Here is a 26508-nt window from a genome sequence, read left to right as displayed (position 1 = left end):
TGCTGCAGTACCTTGGCGCGAAGGTCATCTCCAGGCACGTAGATGGCCCCTTTACGTAAGAGCAAGCCGTCCCGTATCTGGAACTCGTCGCTCTTCGCCGTGCCCTTGTGCACCTCGGCCATCTTCGCCTGCGCGAATGAGTCGTCCTGCAACGCCCGCCGCACCGCCTCCAGGTCTACTGTGGCTGAAGCGCACGCCCACGCTGTTGGCGCGAAGATGTGCATGGCTGCCGCTGGCGTCGCCTCTTCGAGGTATTGCGGTTTTCGGGACAGTGCATCCGCCATGATGTTGGTGTCGCCTGGGACGTACTCTATTCGGAAATCGAAGTCAGCAAAGAACTCCGCCCAACGTATCTGCCTCTGGTTCAGGAACTTCGCCGTGCGCCAGTGCTCCAGATTCTTGTGGTCCGTGCAGACCTGCACCGTGTGCTTGGCGCCGATCAGGAAGTGCCTCCATGCTTTGAATGCTGCATGAATGGCAAGCAACTCCCTGTCCCAGATGGTGTAGTTCTGCTCCGACTTGCTGAGCTTTCTGGAGTAGAACGCTCCCGGTCTCCAGACCCCCTGTGGGTCCCTCTGCAGCAGGACAGCTCCCACTGCTCTATCGGACGCGTCTGTCTCTACCCGCATCGGTCTGCTGGGGTCGATATGCAGCAGTTGCTCTTCCGACGCGAAGAGACGCTTGAGTGCCTGAAAAGACTGCTCTGCCTGCTCCGTCCAGATGAATTTCTTTTTCTTGGAGCTTAGCGTGTCCGTAATAGCCGCCGTCTGCATCGCGAACCCTTTGATAAACTTGCGATAGAAGTTGGCGAAGCCGACAAACCGCTGCACCTCCTTCCGGTTGCGCGGGCTCTTCCAATCCAACACCGCTCGCACCTTGGTGCTGTCCATGGCTAGCCCCTTGTCCGACAACTTGTAACCCAAGAAATCCACCTCCGTCGTGTCGAACTGGCACTTCTCCAGTTTGGCGTACAGTCTATGCTGCTGCAACCTCTCCAGCACCTCCCGAACGTCTTGGTCATGCGCTTGCTGCGACTCGGAGAATATCAGGATGTCATCCAGAAAGCAGACGCACTTCTTGTAGAGGAGTCCCGCCAACACATGATGCATGAAAGCTTGAAAACAGTGAGAACCGTTTTGCAATCCAAACGGCATCACTCTGTACTCGTAGGTGCCCAGAGGCGTGAACATGGCTGTCTTCCACTCATCGCCCTCCCTCATGCGGATGAGATTGTACGCCCCTCGCAGGTCCAACTTGGTAAACACGCGTCCCTTGCGCACCGTCGCCAGTAGGTCGTCAATCCTGGGCATGGGGAAATCAGAGGGCTTGGTCATCTTGTTCAAGAGGCGAAAATCCACCACCAGCCTCTTTTGGGGCGTGTCCTTCTTCTTCACAAAGAAAACAGGACTGCCCCCTACTGCCCTGGACTCCCGGATGAAACCGCGCTCCAAATTGTGATCTATGAACTGTTTGAGTTCCTGTAGTTCATCCTCAGACATGGAATACAGCCTCCCCTTCGGTAGCGTCGCCCCTGGTAGGAGGTCAATCTTGCAGTCATATTGCCTGTGCGGTGGTAACTTGTCTGCCTCCTTCTCGCAGAAGACCTCCAGAAAGTCCGCGTATTTGTGGGGGACTGCTTGCAACGTTCCCAACTGCAGTTGTGATTCCTCCTCCTCTCCCTCCTGTCCGGGCAGGATGCAGTGTTCTGCGCAGTAAGAGGAGCCGAAGATCAGCTGTCGCTGGTACCAAGCCAGTGTCGGACTGTGCCTGTCCAGCCAACTCATGCCCAACACAATGGGTGTGTCCGACAGTCGTGTGACGTTAAAACTGATGACTTCCCTGTGGTTGCCAAGGCGCATCACCATTGGCGGCGTTTGCTTCACCACCTGCCCCCCCAGCAACTCTCTGCCATCCACTGTGACGACTTGCAGGGGCAGAGTGGCCGGCAATAGCTGTATAGCGTGCTGCTCCACAAAATCCTGTGCTATAAAGTCTGCGTTGCTTCCAGAATCCACAGAAAGCGGGACTTCGATAGTGACGCCATCGGGCAGCTGGAGAGATGCTGTGAGTTGCACTACTGGTTTGGGTGGGAGGGGGTCTGTGGGTTGCAAGATCGCTGGGGACTGCTTCAGTGATGCGTCTGGCTGGGCCCCAGTGCCTCTGTCTCCAGCCAGACATCGTCGTTTCCCTGCTGGTGTTCGCTGTGTTGCGTGGCCGCTTTCACCGTTGCGGAGGCTGCAGTGTGCTTGGAGCTCCTCTGGGGACACTCTTTCGCCAAGTGTTGAGAGCTGTCGCATATATAACACTTCCTGGTCCCTCTAGGAGGTTTAGTCTTGACTGCCGCCGGTGCAGGGGCTCTGGTAGCTGACTGAGCCCTGGCTCCTCCCACCTCCATAGGTTCCACTCCCCCTCCTGGCGGAGGTGTAGATTGCGCACGCGTAGCGTCCCTGGGAACGAAAGAGAAACTTCTCGCTGCTTCGCGCCCTCCACGTCCTTCGTCTCTGCACCATGGACGTTCTTCCAGCCTCACCCCCACAGTCAGCGCCCTTTGGACCACCTCCTGCGTGCTCCGGGGCCTCTCCCCCCTCGCAATTTCGTCTTTAACAGCACTGCTTAATCCCTCCCAGAAGAGGTCTCTGACTGGGGGCGAATCCCGGTCCCATTCCAAGGCACTGACCAGCGCAAAAAAGCGGGCGTGATACTGGTGTACGCTCGCCCTCCCTTGTTTCAGTCCATGAATCTCCCGTCGGGCAAGATCCACGTCAATGGTAGATAAAAAGCACGCATCCATCGCTTTGATAAAGGCATCTGCATTCTGAAGCGCCGGATCTTTATCCCTCCACAAATTGCGTAGCCACGCTTTAGCATCCCCATGCAAATGGGATAGTATAAACCCCACTTTCTCTTCCTCATCCCTAAAGTCTTTCGCCAGCAGTTGCAGTGCGCACATTACGTCTGCTCGAAAATTGGGGTACTGTTGTAAATTCCCATCGAAGTGAGCCACAAGCCCTCCTGCTCTCCGTGCCAACCCAACCCCCTCCGGTCTGGGTCCTGGCTGCCCATGCTTAACCAATGCTTCAAACCTGGCGTGGAGATCTCTGTAGGCGGCTGCCGCATCCTCCTCCCTTTTCTTGGATGCCTGTACCTCCGCGTTCAATTGGGTCACTGCCTGTTGCAGCGCTGAAATTTTCTCTGCTTCCGTCATCTCTGCCAACCGTTGTGAGCTCGCTCCCAAACACCAATTTCCTCCTCTCGCTGCTTCTGCCTCCTCTGCGAGGTATCAGGTGTCCGAAGCTTAAAAGTGACGGGTCTTACTGTCAGGGCTGCCACTCAGTCCCAGCTCACATAGGACCACGTTAGCCAGCGTTCAGGTTAAAAGAGTCTTTATTGGATTACAGCTTCCATTTCCAAACTGCAATATGCAGCCCTACTTCTTCTAGGTCAGACCGGCGAAGACCCGTCTGAGTCTCCGCCTCTAGCACACCAGCTTAATACCCTAGCCTTGCTCCACCTCCTGCGCCTTTCCTTCCGTCTCTGGGTCCTTCTGCCCCCCGGGGTCTCTTCTTTCCTACTCTCTTCTGACGCGGACCCCCCTGACCCTTCCGCCTCCTTGCGGCGGGCTTTGGGACCTGGTTCACTCTCTGGGCTGCTTACTGCGCCAGCTTCCGCTACATTTGAACTTGGCGCGCGCGCCCAACTCTCAACCTTCCTCTTGATCGTTTCGTCGCTCCCCGAGGTGGGCGTGACTACTCCTGACTCATGCCCTCCCTCCTTCTGAAAGCCTCCGGAACCCGATATCTGGTCCCCTTTCTCCCCGCTGCTCCCGGCTGGGTACGTGGGTCCCGATCTCCAACTGCTGCTCTCTGATTCCTCTCTGGACCCTTCTTCCTGGGGTGTCCCCCTGCTTTCCCCCCTTGCTCTGACTGCTGGCGCTCCCTTCTGGGAATCCTCGGACTCACTGGATAAGCTCGGCGATCTCGGTTCGTCATCCCCACTCATCTTTCCTTCGTATTCCTCCCCCTCGCTCTCTGTCTCCTCCCTTCTCTGCGTCTCTGCTTCCGAACCCCTGACACATATGCTACCATTTTACTGTTTTAGTGAAATAAATTGCTTAAATTGTTATGAAGGAAATGTTTCTTTTCTCCTTCCAATCAAGTACAGCAGAAAAGTTGTTCAAATAAAAAGTGTTCACTTATTAAAACTCACCATCATTTCGTCACAATCGGGCTGTATATAGCAGAACCAAATCATTTTGATATAACTGTAGAAAAGACTCTGAAGTTAGGATTCCAAAAAGGAAACCTGCCTCCGATTGTCAATATTAAGAGGATGCCAGCAAGGCTGAACCTTGCGGTAAAAGGGGGATTTAAATCAAGTCTTATGGATTTGGGATTTAAATCAGTTTGCTTTAAATAAAATCAACCCTCTAGGCAACAATGGGAGTTAGTTTGGGTATGGGTGCAACCACTAAACTGAGAATATAAGACGTAATGTGATTATACGCAAAACCAATAAAAAACATTTATATAAAAAAGAGAATATAAGCTCTATGCCTATTTGCTTACCTGTCAAATATACGCGCCTCCTTCAAGACGTTCCCCAGATTAATGTAAGCATCCAGGAAGTTGGGGTCCAGGGTCACCGCCTGAAAATATTTAAGATAATAGATTTTTGTTACTAATACAGTCATACCTCAGGTTGAAGTAGCTGCGGGTTAAGCATTTTCGGGTTGTGCTCCGTGGCGACCTAGAAGTAACAGAGCCCGTTACTTCCGGGTTCTGCAGCTTGCGCACGTGCAGACACTCAAAATGATGCCACACGCATCTACGGAAGCAGCAAATTGTGACCCGAGCATGTTCGCTTCAGGATGCGAACGGGGCCCCGGAACGGATCCCGTTCGCATCCAGAGGTACCACTGTATAACAGCATGGTTACTTTTAAATAAGTGGGTCAACTTTGACCTAGGCTGCCTCCTACCTACCTTCCTACCTTATCGATCTACCGACTTTATCTTATTATCTATCTACTTGCCTACCTATCTTATCTATCTATCTATCTATCTATCTATCTATCTACCTACCCTATCTATCAAATCTATCTACCTACCTACCATCTAATCCAGGTGTGGCCCAACTTGGCCCTCCAACCCCCATCATCCCTACCTAACAGGACCAGTGGTCAGGGACAATGTGAGTTGTAGTCCCAAAACAGCTGGAGGGCCAGGTTTGGCCATGCCTGAATCTATCTACCTACTCAATCAATCAATCTAACTAATCTATCTATCCATCTACCAACCTTTCTTATATATGTATCTATCTAATCTACCTACCTAATCTATCTAATCTAATCTAATCTAATCTAATCTAATCTAATCTAATCTAACTATCTATCATCTATCTAATCTATCTATGCAAGGAATATCAACTGTACGAGAAATGGTACCAACTAATGTACTAACAGGACACCGGAGGCCCATTGCAGCTGAAAAAATGCCTCCAGTTTTAATATAAAAAAGAATGGGAAACGTTTATTGCATATTGACAAAAGCAGTGCACACAGGTTAATACATTAGCAGGATTAATTTTTTTAAAAAAACCCACCTGTAATGGTTAAATTTAAAGTAGAATCATAGAATCATACAGCTGGAATAGACCACAAGGGCCATCGAGTCCAACCCCCTGCCAAGCAGGAAACACCATCAGAGCACTCCTGACATATGGTTGTCAAGCCTCTGCTTAAAGACCTCCAAAGTAGGAGACTCCACCACACTCCTTGGCAGCAAATTCCACTGTCAAACAGCTCTTACTGTCAGGAAGTTCTTCCTAATGTTTAGGTGGAATCTTCTTTCTTGTAGTTTGGATCCATTGCTCCGTGTCCGCTTCTCTGGAGCAGCAGAAAACAACCTTTCTCCCTCCTCTATGTGACATACTTTTCTATATTTGAACATGGCTATCATATCACCCCTTAACCTCCTCTTCTCCAGGCTAAACATGCCCAGCTCCCTTAGCCGTTCCTCATAAGGCATCGTTTCCAGGCCTTTGACCATTTTGGTTGCCCTCCTCTGGAGTAAGGACAGTCCCCGGATTTACAAATCAGTCCCCATACAAAATCCATTTAAGTTGAAAAGTATCCCCGGACTCATTGAAAAAAAATCTGATAACCTTAAATTAGTGATGATGATTTTATTGAAGAAGAAGAAGAGTTTGGATTTGATATCCCGCCTTTCACTCCCTTTAAGGAATCTCAAAGCGGCTAACATTCTCCTTTCCCTTCCTTCCCCACAACAAACACTCTGTGAGGTGAGTGGGGCTGAGAGACGTCAGAGAAGTGTGACTGGCCCAAGGTCACCCAGCAGCTGCATGTGGAGGAGTGGAGACGCGAACCCGGTTCCCCAGATTATGAGTCTACCGCTCTTAACCACTACACCACACTGGCTCTCCAGTGATGATAATGAATGATGATAATACAAAGGAACCAGGGGAGGCAAGTCAAATAATCCCATAATGTGGGATTAACATTGATTGTGTATACAGTTGTTTTTTTAAAAAATATTATTTAATTTAATGATTTGGTTTTTTGTGAAAACTAAAAAAATATTATACAGTGGTAGCTTGGGTTAAGTACTTAATTCGTTCCGGAGGTCTGTTCTTAACCTGAAATTGTTCTTTTTTTAAATAATAATAATAATTTTTATTAAATTTTCCTATTTACAAATTCGCCATCCCAAACAGTATTCACAAATTTCAACTTTTTGGACTTCCACAAGCTTTTCCACCAATCCATATTTTCTATTTTTATGCATTCTCTAAATTTATATTGCCATTTAATATTATCCTTTCAGTTCTATTTCTTTTTTACAATACATCTTTAACTTTCACAAAGCCTCTTTAAATCCCACTAGCGTTGTCTGTTCGTCACATATGCTTTTCCGATAATCTGTAAACTTTCCCGAGTCCTCGATGAACTTGTGATCCCATTGATATCTAATCTTCCCAGTCAGTTTATCCAGTTCTGCATAGTCCATAAGTTTCATTCTCCACTCTTCAAGGGTCGGTAGCTCCTCTTGTTTCCATTTTTGGGCCATTAATATTCTTGCCGCTGTTACTGCGTATTGGAAAAGTTTGTAATCCTTTCTATTTATCTCTCTTCCAGTTATTCCTAACAAAAAGGCTTCTGGTTTCCTTACAAATGTGTATTTAAGCATCTTCTTCAACTCATTATATATCATTTCCCAGAAACCCTTTACCTTCTTACATTCCCACCACATATGGAAAAAAGATCCTTCTTTTTCTTTACATTTCCAACACTTATTACATGTTTTGAACATTTTTGCTAACTTAACCGGTGTTATGTACCATCTATATACCATTTTCATAATATTTTCCTTTTTCCATTTTCATAATATTTTTCCCAGTCAGCCAATTGTATATTATAACCAAAGTCTCTGGCCCAATGTATCATAACCGACTTTACCTCCTCGTCCATCGTTTGCCAATCCAACAACATTTTATACATTTTTGACAATATCTTATAATCATTGTTTATCATCTCTATTTGAAATTTCGATTCTTTTTCCGTATATCCACTCTTTTAAATCCTTTTTAAACATTTCATTTACCTGAAAATAATGCAACCAATCAAACACATGTTCTTTTACTTGTTCATATGGCTTCATTTTCCATTTCCCCCCTTCTTTAATTATTAGCTCTCCGTAAGTGATCCAATTCCCTCTCATATTGATTTTCTTTACACTCATAACCTCTAATGGAGACAACCAGTGTGGAACTTTGGGTTCTAATATATTTTTACACCTATCCCATATTTCTATTATGGAGCTCCTGAAAATGTGATTCTCAAAACCCTTGTGACTTTTCTTCTTCTCCAACCACAAATACACGTGCCACCCAAATCTATTATCAAATCCTTCTAACTCTAACAGTTTATTGTTTTTTAATTTTATCCATTCCCTTAACCAGCAGAGACAAGACGCTTCATAATATAATTTCAAATCTGGCAGCGCAAAGCCTCCTCTTTCCTTTGCATCTGTCAATAACTTACATTGTATTCTTGGCTTTTTGCCCTGCCAGATATATCTTGAATTTGCCACTCTTTGAAAGTCGTTGTCCCCCTAATTATAGGAATCATTTGGAACAAAAATAACATCTTTGGAAGCACACTCATTTTGATCGTTGAGATTCTACCCCAAAAAGAAAGTTTCATCCTTCCCCAAACTTACAAAACTTTTTTGATTCTGTTCCACACCGGTATATAGTTGTTTTGAAATAAATCAATATTTCTTGGAGTTAACCATATTCCCAGATATTTTACCTTCTTCGCCACTTCAATCCCTGATTCTCGTTGCATTACTTCTATTGCACTTTGGTCCATATTCTTAATCATTACTTTGGTTTTTTTCTTATTTAATTGTGGGAGCCAGGAAGTCATGGAAAAGGCTTGTAGTGCCACCTGGTGCCTTGCTGACCTCGGTGACCAGCACTCTGAGCTTACAATGTATTAGAATGTATTGACCCTATAAGGAGTTAGGTTCCCCCCTCTGGGCACTGTAACCCTATATGGTTTGTGGGTGGGTTAAAGCTTGACCGGATGAGGTAACGTGAGACATTGGAATGCAGCCATGCGGCTGGAGAGAACAAAGGATAATAAAATCGGAGGAGAGAGAGGAAGGAGCTTTTTTGCCCTCCGTCCATGGAGACATTTGCCTTTGTGTGTGTTTTTTCTTTGCCTTGCACCCCAAAATGACGGCTGGTTTCCGTCAACTGGTTCCCACAAGTGGTGCCCTCTCTGAGGCAGAATAAAAGGATACGGCTGAGGTTTTTAAAAGGGAAAAAAGAAGCAACTGGAAGCAAACAGTCTGAGGCAGACTAAGAGGATTTTAAAAGAAACTGAGAGGATTTTTGATCCAAGCAGTGGTTATCATCGACTCACTACGTCCGGCAAGGATTGCAAAGCGCTCTACATCTTTAAAAAAGATCCCGGTGAGTTCGATCCCTTCTATTATATTGATTTTTGAAAAATGGGCAGCTCTTTGACTACTCCCCAACAGAAATTTTTAAAAGACTTAAAATTTCTCCTCTCCTCCAACAAACTGGAAGTTCCCGAGGGTGATTTGATACAGCTCATTCTGGCCATTGATGAACATTCTCCCTGGGACTTGGGTGTAATTGCAAATGGGACTTGGGAACTGAAACTTTGGGACAAGATTGGTGAACATTTTCATGAGCTCCCCAGCATCAGTACTCGGATTTTAAATGCATGGTGCAAGGTTCATTACGCTATGGGCTCTTTATCACCAAAAAATATCTCCCTGGCTGCATTGCCATCACAACCTCCAGCTTCTTTAATCCAGTCTGCTGTGTTAGAGTTTGTTCCAATCCTTGCCCTGCCAGCAGCTCCAGAACCCAAGCCTCCAGATTATAGTTCCTCACTAGAGGACCCAATCCTGCAAAAATATCGTGGTCTGGCTGGAAATGACCCTGCTCTTTCAGCAGCAGAACCAGCTACCCCCTTTCAACGTGCAGCCCTTGCCTGTTCCTTATCTCAGGATACCATGGCATTCCCTGTTATTGTGCCCCCTGCTGGTGCTCCAGCAGGAACTCAAGCCCAGCACCAACCTTTTGACTTTAAAATCTTGAAAGAGCTCCAATTGTCAGTCAGGACAAATGGACTGCAAGCACCATTCACACAGGCTCTTTTGGAAGCCACATTAGCCCAGCTGTTGGTTCCAGATGACATCAAGCTTTTGGCACGTACAGTTTTACCTCCATCAGCTGGTGTATTATTTGCTCATGAATGGGAAATCGCCTGTCATGGTTATGCTCCTGCCTTACTGCAACAAGCAAGAGGGAATAATCCTAATATTACCCTCGCAGATGTGATGGATGCTATGATGGGCCGTGGGCCCTTTGCTCAGGCTTCAGTACAAGCCACACTGCTGCAGATTTTATTGAGGGATACTGCTCTTGCTGCTCAACAAGCAATGAGAAAAATCCCAGAACCCACCAGTATTCAATCAAGGTGGGGTTCAATCAGGCAAGAGGCAAGAGAATCATATTCTTCCTTTATGGACAGGCTGATTACAGCAGTGAGTAGACAAATTGAAAATCCTGAAGCCAAACAAATAATTATCAAACAATTGGCCTTTGAATATGCCAAAGAGGATTGTAAGGTTGCGTTAAGACCGATAATACACAATCCTGCCACAGACACAGCAGCCATGCTTCGCATTTGTCAGTCTGGTGATACAGCCACCCACAAGATTCATCTGCTAGCAGCAGCGCTCAATGAAAACCAGCCTGTAGCCACCGATACAACGTTTCCAGCGTGGCGAACCAGGATCACCGATACCTCAATGTGGGTAGAACGGTGGCCTCCACCAAAAGAAAAATCCGCAGCAATGGCACCATCCTGTTTCTGAACAGCTTATCTCTGAACAATTGACTTTCGGCCACATTGAACCATCTTCATCCCACTGGCTCCAGCAGACAAGGAACAGTTTGCTTTTACATTGCCAGTATATCACGATTCGCAACGTTATCAGTGGATTGTCCTCAAGGCATGCGGAACTCCCCTACACTTTGTCAACATTTTGTGGGTGAAGCATTGAAACCTTTCCACATGCGCCACCTAGAGGTGCTGCACACGAGCTGCACCTGGCCGTATTTGCTACATCGTTGCCAACAGGAATTTTATATGCTCAGGCGGAACAAGAAGAAGACTATCTGCATTATAGAATGGTTACATCTACCACATACCCCACCGAAGAACATTTATTCAGTAATTGAATCCACATCAGACATTGTTATCAAAGGACGTTCACGTGCAAATTGCTTTAGCTGATTTTATAGGTGTCATCATTTTTAACCCTCCAAAGGATGACCGTTTGACATTTCTGACACAGGTCACCTATGTTTGGCTACCCCCTTGTCTCTCACACCTCTCCCCTCTGCACTAACCCTCTTCATGGATAGAACAAGAAGTAGGGGGGTGGTGACATGGGAGGAGGGAGGAAAATGGAAATGTTTATATACCCCTCCACAGTCTTCTGCCCAGTGAGCTGAGCTAGCAGCTGTGATTCTTGCCTTTCAATCCTTTCCTACTCAACCTTTCAATCTTATTGTGGATACTCAGTATGTATATCGCCTTTTTGCTAGTTTACCAATATCTTATATAACTCCTTCCTTGGATTCTGACTTGTTTTCCTTGTTTCTTGGCCTGCAGGCCTTACTTCAGCACAGAGAGTTATCTTATTATGTTGCACATCTTCGCTCCCACACATCACACCCAGGGTATTTAGCAGAGGGCAATGCAAGAGCAGATGTGGCTCTGAGGGACATTTCTACCTTTTCTCTCTTTTCTGACCCTATACTAGGTCATAACACCTTTCACCTTCCTGCGAAAGCATTGGCAAAGCATTTTTCTATTCCTTTGGCCCAAGCAAGGGATATAGTTTCCCAATGTGCTTCTTGTTCTAAATCTCAGCTGGCCATTCCTTTTGATGCTGTCAATCCTAGGGGCACGTCTGCATTGGCGTGTTGGCAGATGGATGTCACACACACACCTGTGTTGGCTCCACTCTCCAAGGTTCACCTCACGGTGGACACCCACTCTGGATTCATATGGGCTACGCCCATGAGGGGGGAAACAGCTCGGCATGTCATTCAGCACACTATCCGCTGTTTCTCAGTCATGGGTAAACCTGCGCGTATCAAAACTGATAATGGTCCAGCATATATTTCTAAAACATTTTCGGAATTTTGTATGTTGTGGAATGTGAAATTAACTCATGGCATACCCTTTAACTCCACAGGTCAAGCTATAGTGGAAAGAGCACACCTGACGTTCAAAACACTATTGCTTAAACAGCTTGGCGGCCGAAGCATACCAACGGCAGATATCCCTTCGGCTGTTCACCAAGTTCTTTTTGTACTTAACCATCTTTTATATCCACATAATAGGACCCATACTCCCGCGGAATTGCATTTTAGGAAGGAGGAGGCACTCCCCCGCCCCTTGGTGGTGTACCGACGCTTGCCTGATCCCGCGTGGCATGGACCTGTTCCGCTGATCACGTGGGGACGAGGGTACGCGGCAGTGGACGTCGAGGACAAGCCTTTGTGGGTTCCAGCTCGATGCGTGCGGCCATGGCGAGTCCCTTCAACTACAGAAGTGCCTTCCTAACCATTTGCCTTGCCATCTTTTGCTGCATCATTATACAAGGATGAGAAGCAGACGACACAATCCAGTTGCAGCCACCATATTTCACCTTATCGGCTGGCAAGCAGCTGTCGCCTGAATCCTACTCTGGCTGGCAGTATCCACGGCTCAGCCACTCTCGAACTATAAGAACAGCATTGTTGAATAAGACTTTTAGGGGAGAAAATTATCATAAGATATGGAGGAATAATATTTTTGTACAAGATATGATTAAGTTTACCAGTTTATTGCATGCTTCTAAATGTTGGTTATGTATGCACATGCCGCCCTTTGCCAGTCATTCAGGCATAATGCTTCATGGCGTGCCTGTCAATGGATCTTTTCAATTTACTGATATTATATCCCCTAAGCAAACTTTTTGGCCTCCAGTACAATTGACCCTCCATGAGCCTGCCCCCATTTGTTTTCAAATTAAAGAGGGGAAAGAATCATGGGGCATATATCCAAACTGTCAATATACATTGAAATTCATGTTTAATAGCTCTTGTTCTCTTACAGGAACATACAGTGACCAATCTCAGTGCTTTAGAAGCGATAGCAGTGCATGGCTAAAAACTAGGAAAGAAACCTACCATGCAAATTGGAGTCTGAATTCTTCTATCCCTGGCTTAGCAAATGCCACAGATGAGCAATTTCATATCAGTTCCTTATTTACTGAAGCCTTTAATTGGTCCCAACAGAGTAGTAATATCAGCTATTTACTCCAAAGAGAGTTATGGTTGCTTTGTGGCGAAAAAGCATACAAAGCCATTCCTCGAAACCTCACAGGCACATGTACATTGGGTCTCGTGGTTCCGTTGTTGTATAAGGTTGATAAGTTACCATCTTCTCTTAGACTACGAAATCGTCGGGAGGTAAATTCACCCATAAATCAATATATCGGTACCCAGGTCTCTCGGGCCTTGCTGCCCTCGGTGGGTGCAGCAATGAACTATAGGGACCTCCATCGGCTAGCAAATTGGACTGAAGGATTATTCAATGATACCATAAAAGCTTTGAAGGAACTCAACCAGGAGGTGTCTGCAATGAGAGAAGTGGTTTTACAGAATCGTTATACTTTGAATGTGATTTTAGCTTCAAAAGGAGGAGTTTGTGCGCTTGTTCATTCTCACTGTTGCATGTTTATTCCTGATAATAATGTCAGCATATCTGCGACAATCGACCATATGGAAACCATGGTAGCCCACAATCCGTTTGCCCCCCCTCCTTCCGTTGATCCATGGGCATGGTTATATTCTTGGCTTCCGGATGGAAGTTGGCTTCGACATTTATTGATTTTAGTGATCATTATAGTAGTTATTTGCATTATTTTGTGTTGCTGTATACAATGTATTCCTTCTTTAATTTCTGTATGTACTGCATGGTTCTCCAGTCCGCGGCCCGCTTCCGGTCTCACAAGAGTCGCCTATCGCGCTCGATATAACCGTATTGGTACTGACATATATGACTCTGATTAAATAAATAAAGAAAGAGGGCATGTGGGAGCCAGGAAGTCATGGAAAAGGCTTGTAGTGCCACCTGGTGCCTTGCTGACCTCGGTGACCAGCACTCTGAGCTTACAATGTATTAGAATGTATTGACCCTATAAGGAGTTAGGTTCTCCCCTCTGGGCACTGTAACCCTATATGGTTTGTGGGTGGGTTAAAGCTTGACCGGATGAGGTAACGTGAGACATTGGAATGCTGCCATGCGGCTGGAGAGAACAAAGGATAATAAAATCGGAGGAGAGAGAGGAAGGAGCTTTTTTGCCCTCCGTCCATGGAGACATTTGCCTTTGTGTGTGTTTTTTCTTTGCCTTGCACCCCAAAATGACGGCTGGTTTCCGTCAACTGGTTCCCACATTTAATATAAACCCGGCCACCTTGCCAAATTCCATCTCCACATTTAAACTCTTTAAAGGATCTTCTATCGTTATTACCAGGTCATCAGCAAAGGCTTTAACTTTATATTCGTTTTGACCTACTGTCACCCCTTTTATTAATTCATTTCGTCTAATTGCACTCAAGAGGACTTCCAGAACCATTATGAATAACAGTGGCGAGAGAGGACAACCCTGTCTTATACCCTTCCATATCTTCACTTCTTCTGTTATTACATTATTCACAATCAATTTAGCTCTTTGCTCTGTATAAATCGCCCTTATTCCATTATAGAAATCGTTCCCCACTTCCATAAATTCTAAATTTTTTAACACAAATTCCCATGATATACAGTGGTGCCTCGCAAGACGAATGCCTCGCAAGACGGAAAACCCGCTAGACGAAAGGGTTTTCCGTTTTGGAGGCGCTTCGCAAAACGAATTTCCCTATGGGCTTCCTTCGCAAGACGAAAGCCCATAGGGAAATCTCCGGGACAGCGGGGAAGCGCAGCACGTCTTCCCCACTGTCCTCGGACCTCCTCCGAAGGCTGGCGGTGGTGTGGAGACCTCCTCCCGCCGCCAGCCTTTGGAAGGCTGCTCTGAAGCCTGGCGGTGGGGTGGAGAAACCTCCTCCCGCCGCCAGGCTTCGGAAGGATGCTCCGAAGCCTGGCGGCGGGAGGAGGTCTCTCTGCCCCACCGCCAGCCTTCAGAAGGCTGCTCCGAAGCCTGGCGGCGGGAGAAGGTCTCTCCGCCCCACCGCCAGCCTTCAGAAGGCTGCTCCGAAGCCTGGCGGTGGGGCGGAGAGACCTCCTCCCGCCGCCAGGCTTCGGAAGGCTCTCCGAAGGCTGGCGGTGGGGCGGAGAGACCTTCTCCCCGCGCCAGCCTTCGGGTGGCTGTCCTGAAGACTTGCGGTGGGAGGAGGGTTTTCCTTCCCACCGCCAACATTCAGAATGCTGTTCTGAATGTTGGCGGTGGGGAGGAAAAACCCTCCTCCCACCGCAAGCCCCGGGAACAGAGGAGAAGCGCTGCGCCCCTTCCCCTCTGTTCCCGTATCTGTCCTGAAGGCTTGCGGTGGGGAGAAAAGCCCTTCTCCGCACCGCCAGCCTTGAAAGCGGTTTCCATAGGAACGCATTAATTGATTTTCAATGCATTCCTATGGGAAACGGTGCTTCGCAAGACGAAAAACTCGCAAGAAGAAAAAACTTGCGGAATGAATTAATTTCGTCTTGCGAGGCACCACTGTATTATCAAATGCCTTCTCCGCATCTACAAACATTAGTATAGCTTGTTTCTCATTCCTAGCAGACAGATATTACAAAACATTTATTATATTTCTCACATTATGTTTCATCTGCCTGCCTGGAAGAAACCCTGCTTGATCATCGTGAATAAATTCTCTCAATACCTTTTTTAATCTTTTTGCTAATATTCCAGCAAAAATCTTATAGTCTGTGTTTAACAATGAGATCGTGTGTTAAATCAGAATCTTGCTTGGGAATAAGTATGATGAAGGCTTCTTTCCAAGTTTCCAGAATATCTTTTTCCTTCAAAATATTATTCATAACTTCTTTCAGTGGTACCGTCAGGGTGTGCCTCAATTCTTTGTAATAACTGGCTGTAAATCCATCTGGTCCTGGAGCCTTTCCTTTTTTCAATTCTTTTATGACCTCTATTATTTCCTCATTCTCAATTGGGGCATTCAGTCTGTCTTTCTTTTCTGTCGGGATCTTTTGCACCTTTTTTTCTTTTAAATATCTTTCTATTCTCTTCAAATTGTTCTTTTCTCTGTTGCTGTACAAATGATTATAAAAGTCCAAGAATCCTTTTCTAATGCCTTTCGGGTTCTCAATCTCTTCTCCATCCACAATAATTTTGTTGATTATGTTTTGTTCCTTTCTTTTCTTAATTTGCCACGCGAGCCATTTACCTGACTTATTGGCATTGTCCATAAAATATTCCATCAACTTCTTTTGCGCCTCTTGTATGATTTTTTGATCACCCAAGAGGTAATCGTTAATTCTCCATCTAAATGATCTTTCTTCATAACCTTTAATTTCCAATTTTATTGGACTGTGGTCTGAAATTACTCTTGGCTGAATTTCAATTTGCCGAATTCTTGGAGTTAGTTCATTCGAGACCCAAATTTGATCTATTCTTGACATTGACTGATTTGGTTCCGAATAAAATGTAAACTGTTTCTCCAGTGGATGTCTAAGTCTCCAAACATCAATTAGATTACAGTTTTTCGTCATTGAAAAGAAAGTCTTGGGTAGTTTTCCTTCTTTGCTAACCTGAAATTGTTCTTAACCTGAACTTTAGCTAATGGGGCCTCCTGCTACCATTGAGCCGCCAGAGCACGATTTCTGTTCTCATCCTGAAGCAAAGTTCTTAACCTGAAGCACGATTTCTGGGTTAGCGGAGTGTATAACCTGAAGTCTATGTAAAACGAGGTACCACTGTATATATTTAAAAATTGCATCCAATTTTGACAGTGTTATTACAAACCACTTCATTCAGCCCTGCAACATCTTGCGAAGCAGCGATATACTAATATGCATCTGTTATTATGTGACATTGGTCAAGGCTTTCTGGGAAATAATATATGATGAATTTAAAGAAAATGTTTGAAAATACATTTGTCAAAAAAGCCAGAAGCCTTCTCACTAGGTATAAGACTTCTTATGTCTGCAACGACGGCAGCAAGAATGCAACTAGCCCAATGGGGCTTAAATTGGATTGTTATGAATGAAAAAAATTAGTAAAAAAATATTTCAAAAGAGAATGCTACTTGCCCAATTAATGGGGCTTAGATCAGGTTATTCATGAAAGAAATGATAAAAAAATATTTAAAAGAAGAGAGAATGCTACTAGCCCAATTAATGTGGCTTATATTTGATTGTTATTAATAAAAAAATTAATAAAAAATAATTTAAAAAGAGAATGTCACTAGCCCAATTAATGGGGCTCATATGGGATTGTTATTAATGAAAAAATTAATGAAAAAATAATTTACAAAGAGAATGCCACTTGCCCAATTAATAGGGCTTAAATCAGATTGCTATGAATGAAAATAATAAATTCTTTAAAAGAAGAAGAGAGAACGCTACTAACCCAATTAATGGGGCTTCTAATGGATTGTGATTAATGAAAAATTAATAAAACATTATTTAACAGAAGAAGAGAGAACGCTACTAGCCCAATTAATGGGGCTTATATTGGATTGTTATCATTATCATTATTTTTCCAGGCCTTCCCATCTAGAGCCCAGAAACTCTGTAACAGTTACCTTCTCAAAGTGATGAATCGCCAGCCAGATTTCCCCTTGCGCATTGAACACACAGCCGAGGTTACTCCATGCCACAGCAAAGTTGGGTTGGGTCTCGATGGCTTTCAGGTAGCAGGCCTTGGGAGGGTCGAGAGGTAGGTAGGTACAGGGGGAAGGGGGTATTTGCACAAAAGAAAAGCAAGAGAAAAGTCCCAGTTAGCAGAGGCTTGACAACCATATGTCAGGAGTGCTCTGATGGTGTTTCCTGCTTGGCAGAGGGTTGGACTCGATGGCCCTTGTGGTCTATTCCAGCTGTATGATTCTATGATTCTACTTTAAATTTAACCATTACAGGTGGGGTTTTTTAAAAAAATTAATCCTGCTAATGTATTAACCTGTGTGCACTGCTTTTGTCAATATGCAATAAACGTTTCCCATTCTTTTTTATATTAAAACTGGAGGCATTTTTTCAGCTGCAATGGGCCTCCGGTGTCCTGTTAGTACCATTAGTTGGTACCATTTCTCGTACAGTTGATATTCCTTGCATAGATAGATTAGATCAGTGTTTCCCAACCGGTGTTCCGCGGCACACTAGTGTGCCGCGAGAGATTGCCTGGTGTGCCGTGGGAGGGAGGCGGGCGAGTCGGGCGGCGAGAGGCGGGGCGGCGGCGGCGAGGATCCGCGTCGAGCCGGGGGCGGCTCCGCGGTGGTGGTGCCGAGGTTTCTCTCTCCATTCTCCCCTCACACACACACATAGGAAATAACACAGGATCAGCTGACAGGACCCGGCCAATGGGGCAGCGGTGGGGCAGCGCGCGCAAAAGGGAGGAGCGCGAGACAGCGGACAAGGAGGTGGCCGGCATGTCCGGGCAGCAGCAGCAACAGCAGCAGCAACTCCCGGCGACTGCTCCTCAAGCCCCGGGCAACCCTACTCCCTCACCGGCCTCGGCCGCCCTCCTGCTCCACCGCCGCCGCCTCCCCCGCCGCCGCCGGCTACCTCGGCCCCGCCGCCGCTCCCTCCTCCGCCCGCTATCGCCGCCACCACCACAACAGCCGCCGCCGCCTCAGCTGGGCCCATGCCTGCCGGGAGCGGCGGCGGCAGCAGCAGCAGCAGCAGCGCCCCGGCGCCCTTCCCTCACGGCGGCGACCCGGCCCTGCAGTGGCGTAGCGTGGGGGGTGCAGGGGGGGCCGGCCGCACTGGGCGCAACATCTGCGGGGGGCGCACTCGCAGCTCTCTGCCCCTCCCGAGGTACTATTTCTGGGTTAGCGGAGTCTGTAACCTGAAGCGTATGTAACCCGAGGTACCACTGTACTTCCAAGTCAGCGTGCAAGGGATTGCAGGACCGGCGGACTTGGCGGTGGGGGTGGTTGCTGGAGCCTTGTCTGTCCTTTCAGCCCCGCACCCACCGCAGACCCCTTCCTATGCCACTGGTAGCTAGGCGAGGCGGGGGGCACTGGGCGCCACACCTCGGTGCCTGCAGCGTGCCTGAGCCATGCGTCTGCGGGCGAACTGCCCGCAAGCTCCGCTCTGGCCTCTGCCCACCGCCTCAGCCTCCCTACAGCTGAGGGGGAGGCTGCAGCGAGGCTCCACGCAGCGCGCCCTGCCATGGCTCGCCCCCATGGCACTCGCCCCTGGCTGCAGGACGCGCGCGCCGCCCCGGGCCCCTGAGCGGCTAGCTGCGCCGCTGCGCTGAGCGCAAGGAATACGTCCTCTCCGAGTTCGGCGTCCTCTTCGTGGGCAGCGCGAACCGCATCTCCAGCTTCGGGTGGAACTTTGGCCAGGTAGGGGGAAGCCTTTGGGCGGGGGGGGGGGCTGGAGACCGGGGTGGGGAGGGGTTAGGAGAGACGCTACCGGCCCCGTCCAGAAATGCCCAGAGCAACTGGAGCTCAGCTACACGCACACATGCGCCCTCCAAATCCCGTTTCCCACCCCTTTCTCAAAAGAAGAGAGAAAAAATGGGTCCTGGGTGTGAAACCAAAGGACCTTTCCAGCTCCTCCTCAATTCCAGGTGTGGATGGCAATGCCTCGTGTCTCCTCCCCCGCGACCAGAGCACACTTCCTAGGCTGGTTGGACGGTCCCTGGGGGTCTTCGGGTTGCCACATTTTGAAGAGCAAAAAACAGGACACATTTGTCGACTTCTGCTTTTAGCTATGGATCAGTGGCCTAGCGTGGGGGGTGCAGGGGGGGCCGGCCACACCGGGCGCAACATCTGGGGGTTAGTGTTAGGGGGCGCAAATCCACGGGTTAGGGGGCGCAAATTACTTGCATTGTCCCGGGTGCTGACAACCCACGCTACGCCACTGCGGCCCTGAACGAGCAGGAGAAGGAGCTCAAGTGACGCTGCGCGCTGACGTCACGGGGCTGTAATGGTGGTGTGCCTCGAGATTTTTTTCATCAAACAAGTGTGCCTTTGCCCAAAAAAGGTTGGGAAACACTGGATTAGATAGATGATAGATAGTTAGATTAGATTAGATTAGATTAGATTAGATAGATAGATTAGGTAGGTAGATTAGATAGATACATATATAAGAAAGGTTGGTAGATGGATAGATAGATTAGTTAGATTGATTGATTGAGTAGGTAGATAGATTCAGGCATGGCCAAACCTGGCCCTCCAGCTGTTTTGGGACTACAACTCACATTGTCCCTGACCACTGGTCCTGTTAGGTAGGGATGATGGGGGTTGGAGGACCAAGTTGGGCCACACCTGGATTAGATGGTAGGTAGGTAGATAGATTTGATAGATAGGGTAGGTAGATAGATAGATAGATAGATAGATAGATAGATAGATAGATAGATAAGATAGGTAGGCAAGTAGATAGATAATAAGATAAAGTCGGTAGATCGATAAGGTAGGAAGGTAGGTAGGAGGCAGCCTAGGTCAAAGTTGACCCACTTATTTAAAAGTAACCATGCTGTTATACAGTGGTACCTCTGGATGCGAACGGGATCCGTTCCGGGGCCCCGTTCGCATCCTGAAGCGAACATGCTCGGGTCACAATTTGCTGCTTCCGTAGATGCGTGTGGCATCATTTTGAGTGTCTGCACGTGCGCAAGCTGCAGAACCCGGAAGTAACGGGCTCTGTTACTTCTAGGTCGCCACGGAGCACAACCCGAAAATGCTTAACCCGCAGCTACTTCAACCTGAGGTATGACTGTATTAGTAACAAAAATCTATTATCTTAAATATTTTCAGGCGGTGACCCTGGACCCCAACTTCCTGGATGCTTACATTAATCTGGGGAACGTCTTGAAGGAGGCGCGTATATTTGACAGGTAAGCAAATAGGCATAGAGCTTATATTCTCTTTTTTATATAAATGTTTTTTATTGGTTTTGCGTATAATCACATTACGTCTTATATTCTCAGTTTAGTGGTTGCACCCATACCCAAACTAACTCCCATTGATGCCTAGAGGGTTGATTTTATTTAAAGCAAATTGATTTAAATCCCAAATCCATAAGACTTGATTTAAATCCCCCTTTTACCGGAAGGTTCAGCCTTGCTGGCATCCTCTTAATATTGACAAACGGAGGCAGGTTTCCTTTTTGGAATCCTAACTTCAGAGTCTTTTCTACAGTTATATCAAAATGATTTGGTTCTGCTATATACAGCCCGATTGTGACGAAATGATGGTGAGTTTTAATAAGTGAACACTTTTTATTTGAACAACTTTTCTGCTGCACTTGATTGGAAGGAGAAAAGAAACATTTCCTTCATAACAATTTAAGCAATTTATTTCACTAAAACAGTAACATGGTAGCATATGTATCCATGTTGCTTAACTGATGTGCTGAAACATTTTTTCCCCAAGAAAAACTTGGACTGAGTTTTCGCACACATGAAAAACTTAAAACAAATAATTCTTCCCCGAATTATTTATTTATTTATTTATTTCTACCCCGCTCTCACTGGCCAGGGCCGGGCTCAGGGCGGCTAACACCAAATATAAATTACAATAAAATAGAATAGAAAAAAACCCCAGTTAATTAAAATACAGCTTAAAATGCAGCCTCATCAAGACTACAAAGGGAGGAAACATCAGCTATTCACCCAAGCCAGCTATCCATGCTGGTGCTACATGGGCCAGCAAAAAAGCCACGGGAAAATTTATATACCAAATCCCATATAGGGTGTCAGAGTGAGTCTAAGCATAGAGCGAGTTAAAATAATCAAGCCTGGAGGTGACCATCGCATGGATCACTGGCCAGATCAGGGCGAGAAAGGTAAGGAACCAATTCCTTAATACGGCGGAGGTGGAAAAATGCCACCTTTGCTGTGGCTGCAACCTGTGCCTCCATGGAAAGAGAGGCATCGAAGGTTACACCCAAGCTCTTGACAGAAGGCTCTGGCACTAATTGCGCCCCCACAAGAGATGGGAGTTGGCCCCCCAACCCCATGTTGTCCTGACCCAGCCAGAGGACCTCTGTCTTCGAAGGATTTAACTTCAACTGGCTCCCACGCAGCCACCCAGCCACGGCTTCCAAGCATCTGGTCAGTGTGTCTGGGGCCGAGTCCATTGACAGATAAAGTTGGGTGTCATCAGCATATTGACGACAACTCAGCCCTAAACTCCGGACAATCTGGGCAAGGGGGCGCATAAAGATATTGAAAAGCATCTGGGAAAGGATTGTGCCCTGCGGCACTCCACACAACAAGGAGTGCCGCAGCGACAACTCCCTCCCTAGCGCCACCCTCTGTCCCCGACCTGAGATAAAGGAGCACAGCCATTGTCTGACTGTGCCCTGAATCCCCACGTTGGCAAGGCGGTGGTCCAAAAGTTTGTGATCGACCATGTCGAAGGCCGCTAACAAATCTAAAAGAATCAGCAGTCCCGGCCCGCCTCGATCCTCTTAATCGTCCTCCCAAAGCATTTTATTTTTTAAAAAACAGATTTTTATCCACCCTGGTGACAATGAAACTGAACCAGTCCTTGATCTCATTTCAGAGCCGTTGCAGCCTACCTACGGGCCCTGAGCCTGAGTCCCAACCACGCTGTTGTCCACGGCAACCTGGCATGTGTGTATTACGAACAGGGGCTGATCGATCTGGCAATCGATACCTACAAGAGGGCCATTGAGCTCCAGCCCCACTTCCCTGACGCCTACTGCAACCTGGCCAACGCGCTGAAAGAGAAAGGCAGCGTAAGAAACTGGTCCCTTTTGCCTTGGGGTGGGGGGAACATCTATATAAAAGATGTTTTATAGATGGTACTTAACACCTGCCAAAATAGCTAAAATGTATAAAACAAAAAAACTGTGCTGGAGGTGCAGTAAAGAAGAAGGGACACTTATACATTTCTGGTGGGCCTGTGAAAAAAAAATACAGAAACTTTCCTATTAGGCAGTGGTGTCCAAACTTTTTTCAAAGAGGGCCAGATTTGATGAAGTGAAGGGCCATAAGGGCCGACCAAAGTTGTTTACTTTTTTTAAGGATTGAAGTTGTTGAGCTCTTTTCTTAGGGTTTAAATTGTTGAACTTTTTTTAGGATTGAAGTTGTTTAGCTTTTTCTTAGGCTTTTACCCCATGCTGAATTGGCCAGATTAACAGAGACAATTAGGGCACAACCCAGACAAGAATTCCAAAAGGAATGGGGAAAATGCAGAGAATACTTTACCAAACAGTGCCCCAAAATATACACTTGGACTTGTTTCAATTAATTTCTACAGGAGACTTTGTGGTTTAAGTCATAATTAGGAAAAATTGTAATAATCCCATACAAAAGAAATAGTATACAAGAGGTAAATAAGGCGGCCATTTAACAGAATAAAGTCTTTTATTTTTATGTTATGTTTTCTTTGTGTAAGGGGATAGGAGTTTAATTTTGATAATTAGTCAATGGTGGTGGGTCTGTTTGTATGTATGAGTTGTTGTGGACTATGTTATAAATAAAATAAAAATTAAAAAAAGAAAATGAAACCGGTCCCTTTTGCTTTCTGTATGTCAGAGGGTTTGCTGAAAAAAGCCTTCCGGATGATGGTGACCTCGAAATTGGGCTCTTTGGGGGGGGGATTTGGGGTACAGAACCTAGAAGAAGTCCTCTTTTATTTTTTCCTTTGTCATATCGTCACATACAACTTTGCTCATACCAAGCGTCGACTCCCCTCCCCCCTCCCCCGCTCCCACTCCCTGGCTTTCTTAAGCAGTCACGATCCTCTTAGCATTTCTATATCACCCTTTAAAAATTGTCCAGTAGCACCTGATGATGATGATAATAATAATAATAATAATAATAATAATAATAATAATAATAATAATAATAATAATAATAATAAATTTATACCCCGCCTATCTGGCTGGGTTTCCCCAGCCACTCTTGGCGACAAAATATTAAAATACAATAGTCCGTCAAACATTAAAAGCTTCCCTAAACAGGGCTTGCTAAACTTGGCTTCTTCTTGGTATAATTTTTTGTATGCAGGTCCACTTCTTCAGATACAAAAGCTTCTACCAAGACCAAACTGAGTTGGTCTGCAATGTGCTACTGGACAATTTATATATTTTTTATATATTTCAATTGCGTTAGACCACCACAGCTGCCTACCTGAACATATATCGCCCTATTTACCTTCTTACTCTACTTAAAACAATTTACTTTAGCATTTGTAAATCACTTTCAAAAATTATCATGACAAAATATTTTAAATCAAACCAGCAAACATTCTCAGATGTTCTTTCACATCTTTTATAAATTTACTCCAGTCCTTTTCAAACAGTTTGTCGCGCCGATTTCGGATTTTCACTGCCAGCTTTGCCAGTTCTGCATATTCAATTGTTTTTGTCTGCCATTCTTCCAAAATTGGAAGTTCCTGCCGCTTGCATTTCTGGGCTAAAAATGTCCTTACAGCTATGGTAGCATACATAAGTCTACTTTTGGAATTTCTTCTCCCACAATACCCAATAGAATAGCCTCTGGTTTTTTTAATAACAGTATATTTAAAGATCTTTTTCAATTCTTTGTAAATCATATCCCAGTAGACTTTGACTTTAGTGCACATCCACCACCTATGGACGAAATTCCCTTCCTTCTCCTTGCACTTCTAGCGTTGTGGCATCTGAATATAGACTGCATTTTTAATCAAGGCATATATTGGATTATATCTTGATCAGGTTCCTAAATTAAATGGGCTTAGATTTTCAAATGTTTCATGCCAGCTGTTTAGAGAACCTTGGCAATGTTTTCCTCCTAGACAAGGGGCCCCTTGATTTATAGCAGAAAACAATTCTCAAAGTCGTAAAAAGGGAATTACAGGTTAAGAACAAGGTTACATAGACCAAACATAATTAGGAATGGGTAAATAGTAAAATAAAACCGTTAAACTTGAGCCACAGGACAAAAGGCCAAGAGCACATGGAAAACAAAGCAACTGGCTGGAGAAGGGGGGGAGTGTAAACAGGGGAAGAGGCTTTTTTCCTATTTTATTTTGAGGCTGTAAACTGTTCCTTCCTTTTTACTTTGAGGAAGTTTATCCTTCTAAAAAGCTATCTATGATAATGTATGAAATATGCTGGCTTAAATGTAATTATGCAAAAGATTTAAGAAATGCTAGATTCTTATTTCATATAGTTGTAAGAGTTGTATTTATCCTGAAATTAAGTCAGCCACCAGCCTAGCCCCCTGCCAGACAGGAGACGCCAATCGAGCACTCATGACAAATGGCTGTCAGGCCTTTGTTTAAAGACCTCCAAAAGGAGATATTTCATTGATGATGCATGAGAATATGAACCCAAGGTCTCTGACATCTGTTCAAGATAAAAATTTAAAATTATTAACCATCTGTTTTGGAGGGCAAGGAAGGCAAGAGGTGAGCTGGTAATTAAGATTCCTTGTTGAGACACATGTAAGATATATTACTACTTATTTGTCATTTATAGATGTAACAATATATAGCTCTTTGTGTTCCATATAAGGACATATAAGGACATATAAGGACAGGAGGATATGGGTGTATCTTTTAGAATTGGTTATAGCAATCAGCCAATAGGAAATTCAACCAGGCTGATTGAACAGAGGCAGCCACAGGAGGAGCAAAGGGGGCTGGATTAAGGGAATATAAGTGCTGGCCATAATGGCAGGAGGCCAGGCCAGAGCTTGGTAACCATATACCACTGTGCCTCTCATTTATTTGTCTGACAAATAAATTATTATTTTAATTTCTCTGTTGCTGCGTTGAATATTTCATTCCAGCTAAGCGTTAACCACAAGCAGGGTGCTACAGCGTGCCTTATCTTGAGTTATATATATTTTAGCAAGTTTAGTCGGCGTCAAATACCACCTATACGTCACCTTCGTTAAATTTTTAATTAGTGCTGTACATTCAATAAATTGTTTTAAATTTTCCCAATGTTCTTTTAGACCAGGCATGTCCAAAGTCCAGTTCAGGGGCCTAATCTGGCCCTCTGGTCGATTTAATCCGGCCCTCGTGGCGGTTTATTTACTAGGGCAAAACTTCCCCCCAAAAAGCTCAAGAACTTTAATCCTAAAAAAAGGTCAGCACCTCTGGGGTCAAATCCTTAAAAAAGGCTCAACAATTGTGGGGTTTTACTGTTAATATGCTTCTTCTTAATTGCATTTCACTATTAATATACTTCTTAATTGTATTTCAGTTCAACAATGACTTTGATAAAATACATCTTTTGTGACGTGCAGAAGGCTTGAGTTACCTATGAGGTGCAACAGTTACCATATAGCATATATTCAATATAAAAAACAGCAACAATTGGTTGTTGACAAAGGACAGCTGGCATATATATATAAAAGATATTAACTGATATGCATGCCATTCCAGATATAGCTATATAATCTCTACTGTTGGTAAGAGAAGAACTTTGGAGCAGGCATTTTCAAAAAAAGAGTTTTTTATGAACCGCTCTAATACCAAGTTACCGTCAGGAGCTGAGGGGCCGTATCAAACCTCAATCCAGCCATCACATCACAGAGCAGCCTTTTGGGCTCCTGTGAAAGACATACTAATATTCGTGTAAAAACTCTGTTTTGTGTTTCGAAGGTTGCCGAAGCCGAGGAATGCTACAATACAGCTCTCCGTTTATGTCCGACTCACGCGGATTCTCTTAATAACCTGGCGAACATCAAGCGAGAACAAGGGAATATCGAGGAGGCTGTCCGCCTCTACCGGAAAGCTCTTGAGG

The 26508-nt window shown here is 45.5% G+C and overlaps 1 protein-coding gene across 1 annotated transcript in view; it reads right to left on the bottom strand.

The window, feature by feature from the left end:
• LOC308578211 (uncharacterized protein) overlaps positions 1-24221 on the bottom strand; it is a gene marked incomplete at both ends in the record, with an annotated part of 54818 nt that extends 30597 nt beyond the window's left edge. Inside the window, 3 exons of the mRNA XM_081178464.1 lie at positions 4566-4645; positions 17379-17495; positions 24204-24221. Of these exons, the coding sequence (XP_081034590.1) occupies positions 4566-4645; positions 17379-17495; positions 24204-24221 (215 nt within the window). The remainder of the gene's footprint in view (positions 1-4565; positions 4646-17378; positions 17496-24203) is intronic.
• Positions 24222-26508: the final 2287 nt, after the last annotated feature.

The sequence above is a fragment of the Podarcis bocagei genome (assembly GCF_964188305.1).
Source record: "Podarcis bocagei genome assembly, chromosome: W".
NCBI lineage: Eukaryota > Metazoa > Chordata > Lepidosauria > Squamata > Lacertidae > Podarcis > Podarcis bocagei.
The sequence above is the reverse complement of the archived record's forward strand: the minus strand, read 5'-3'. Positions and strand labels throughout refer to the sequence as shown.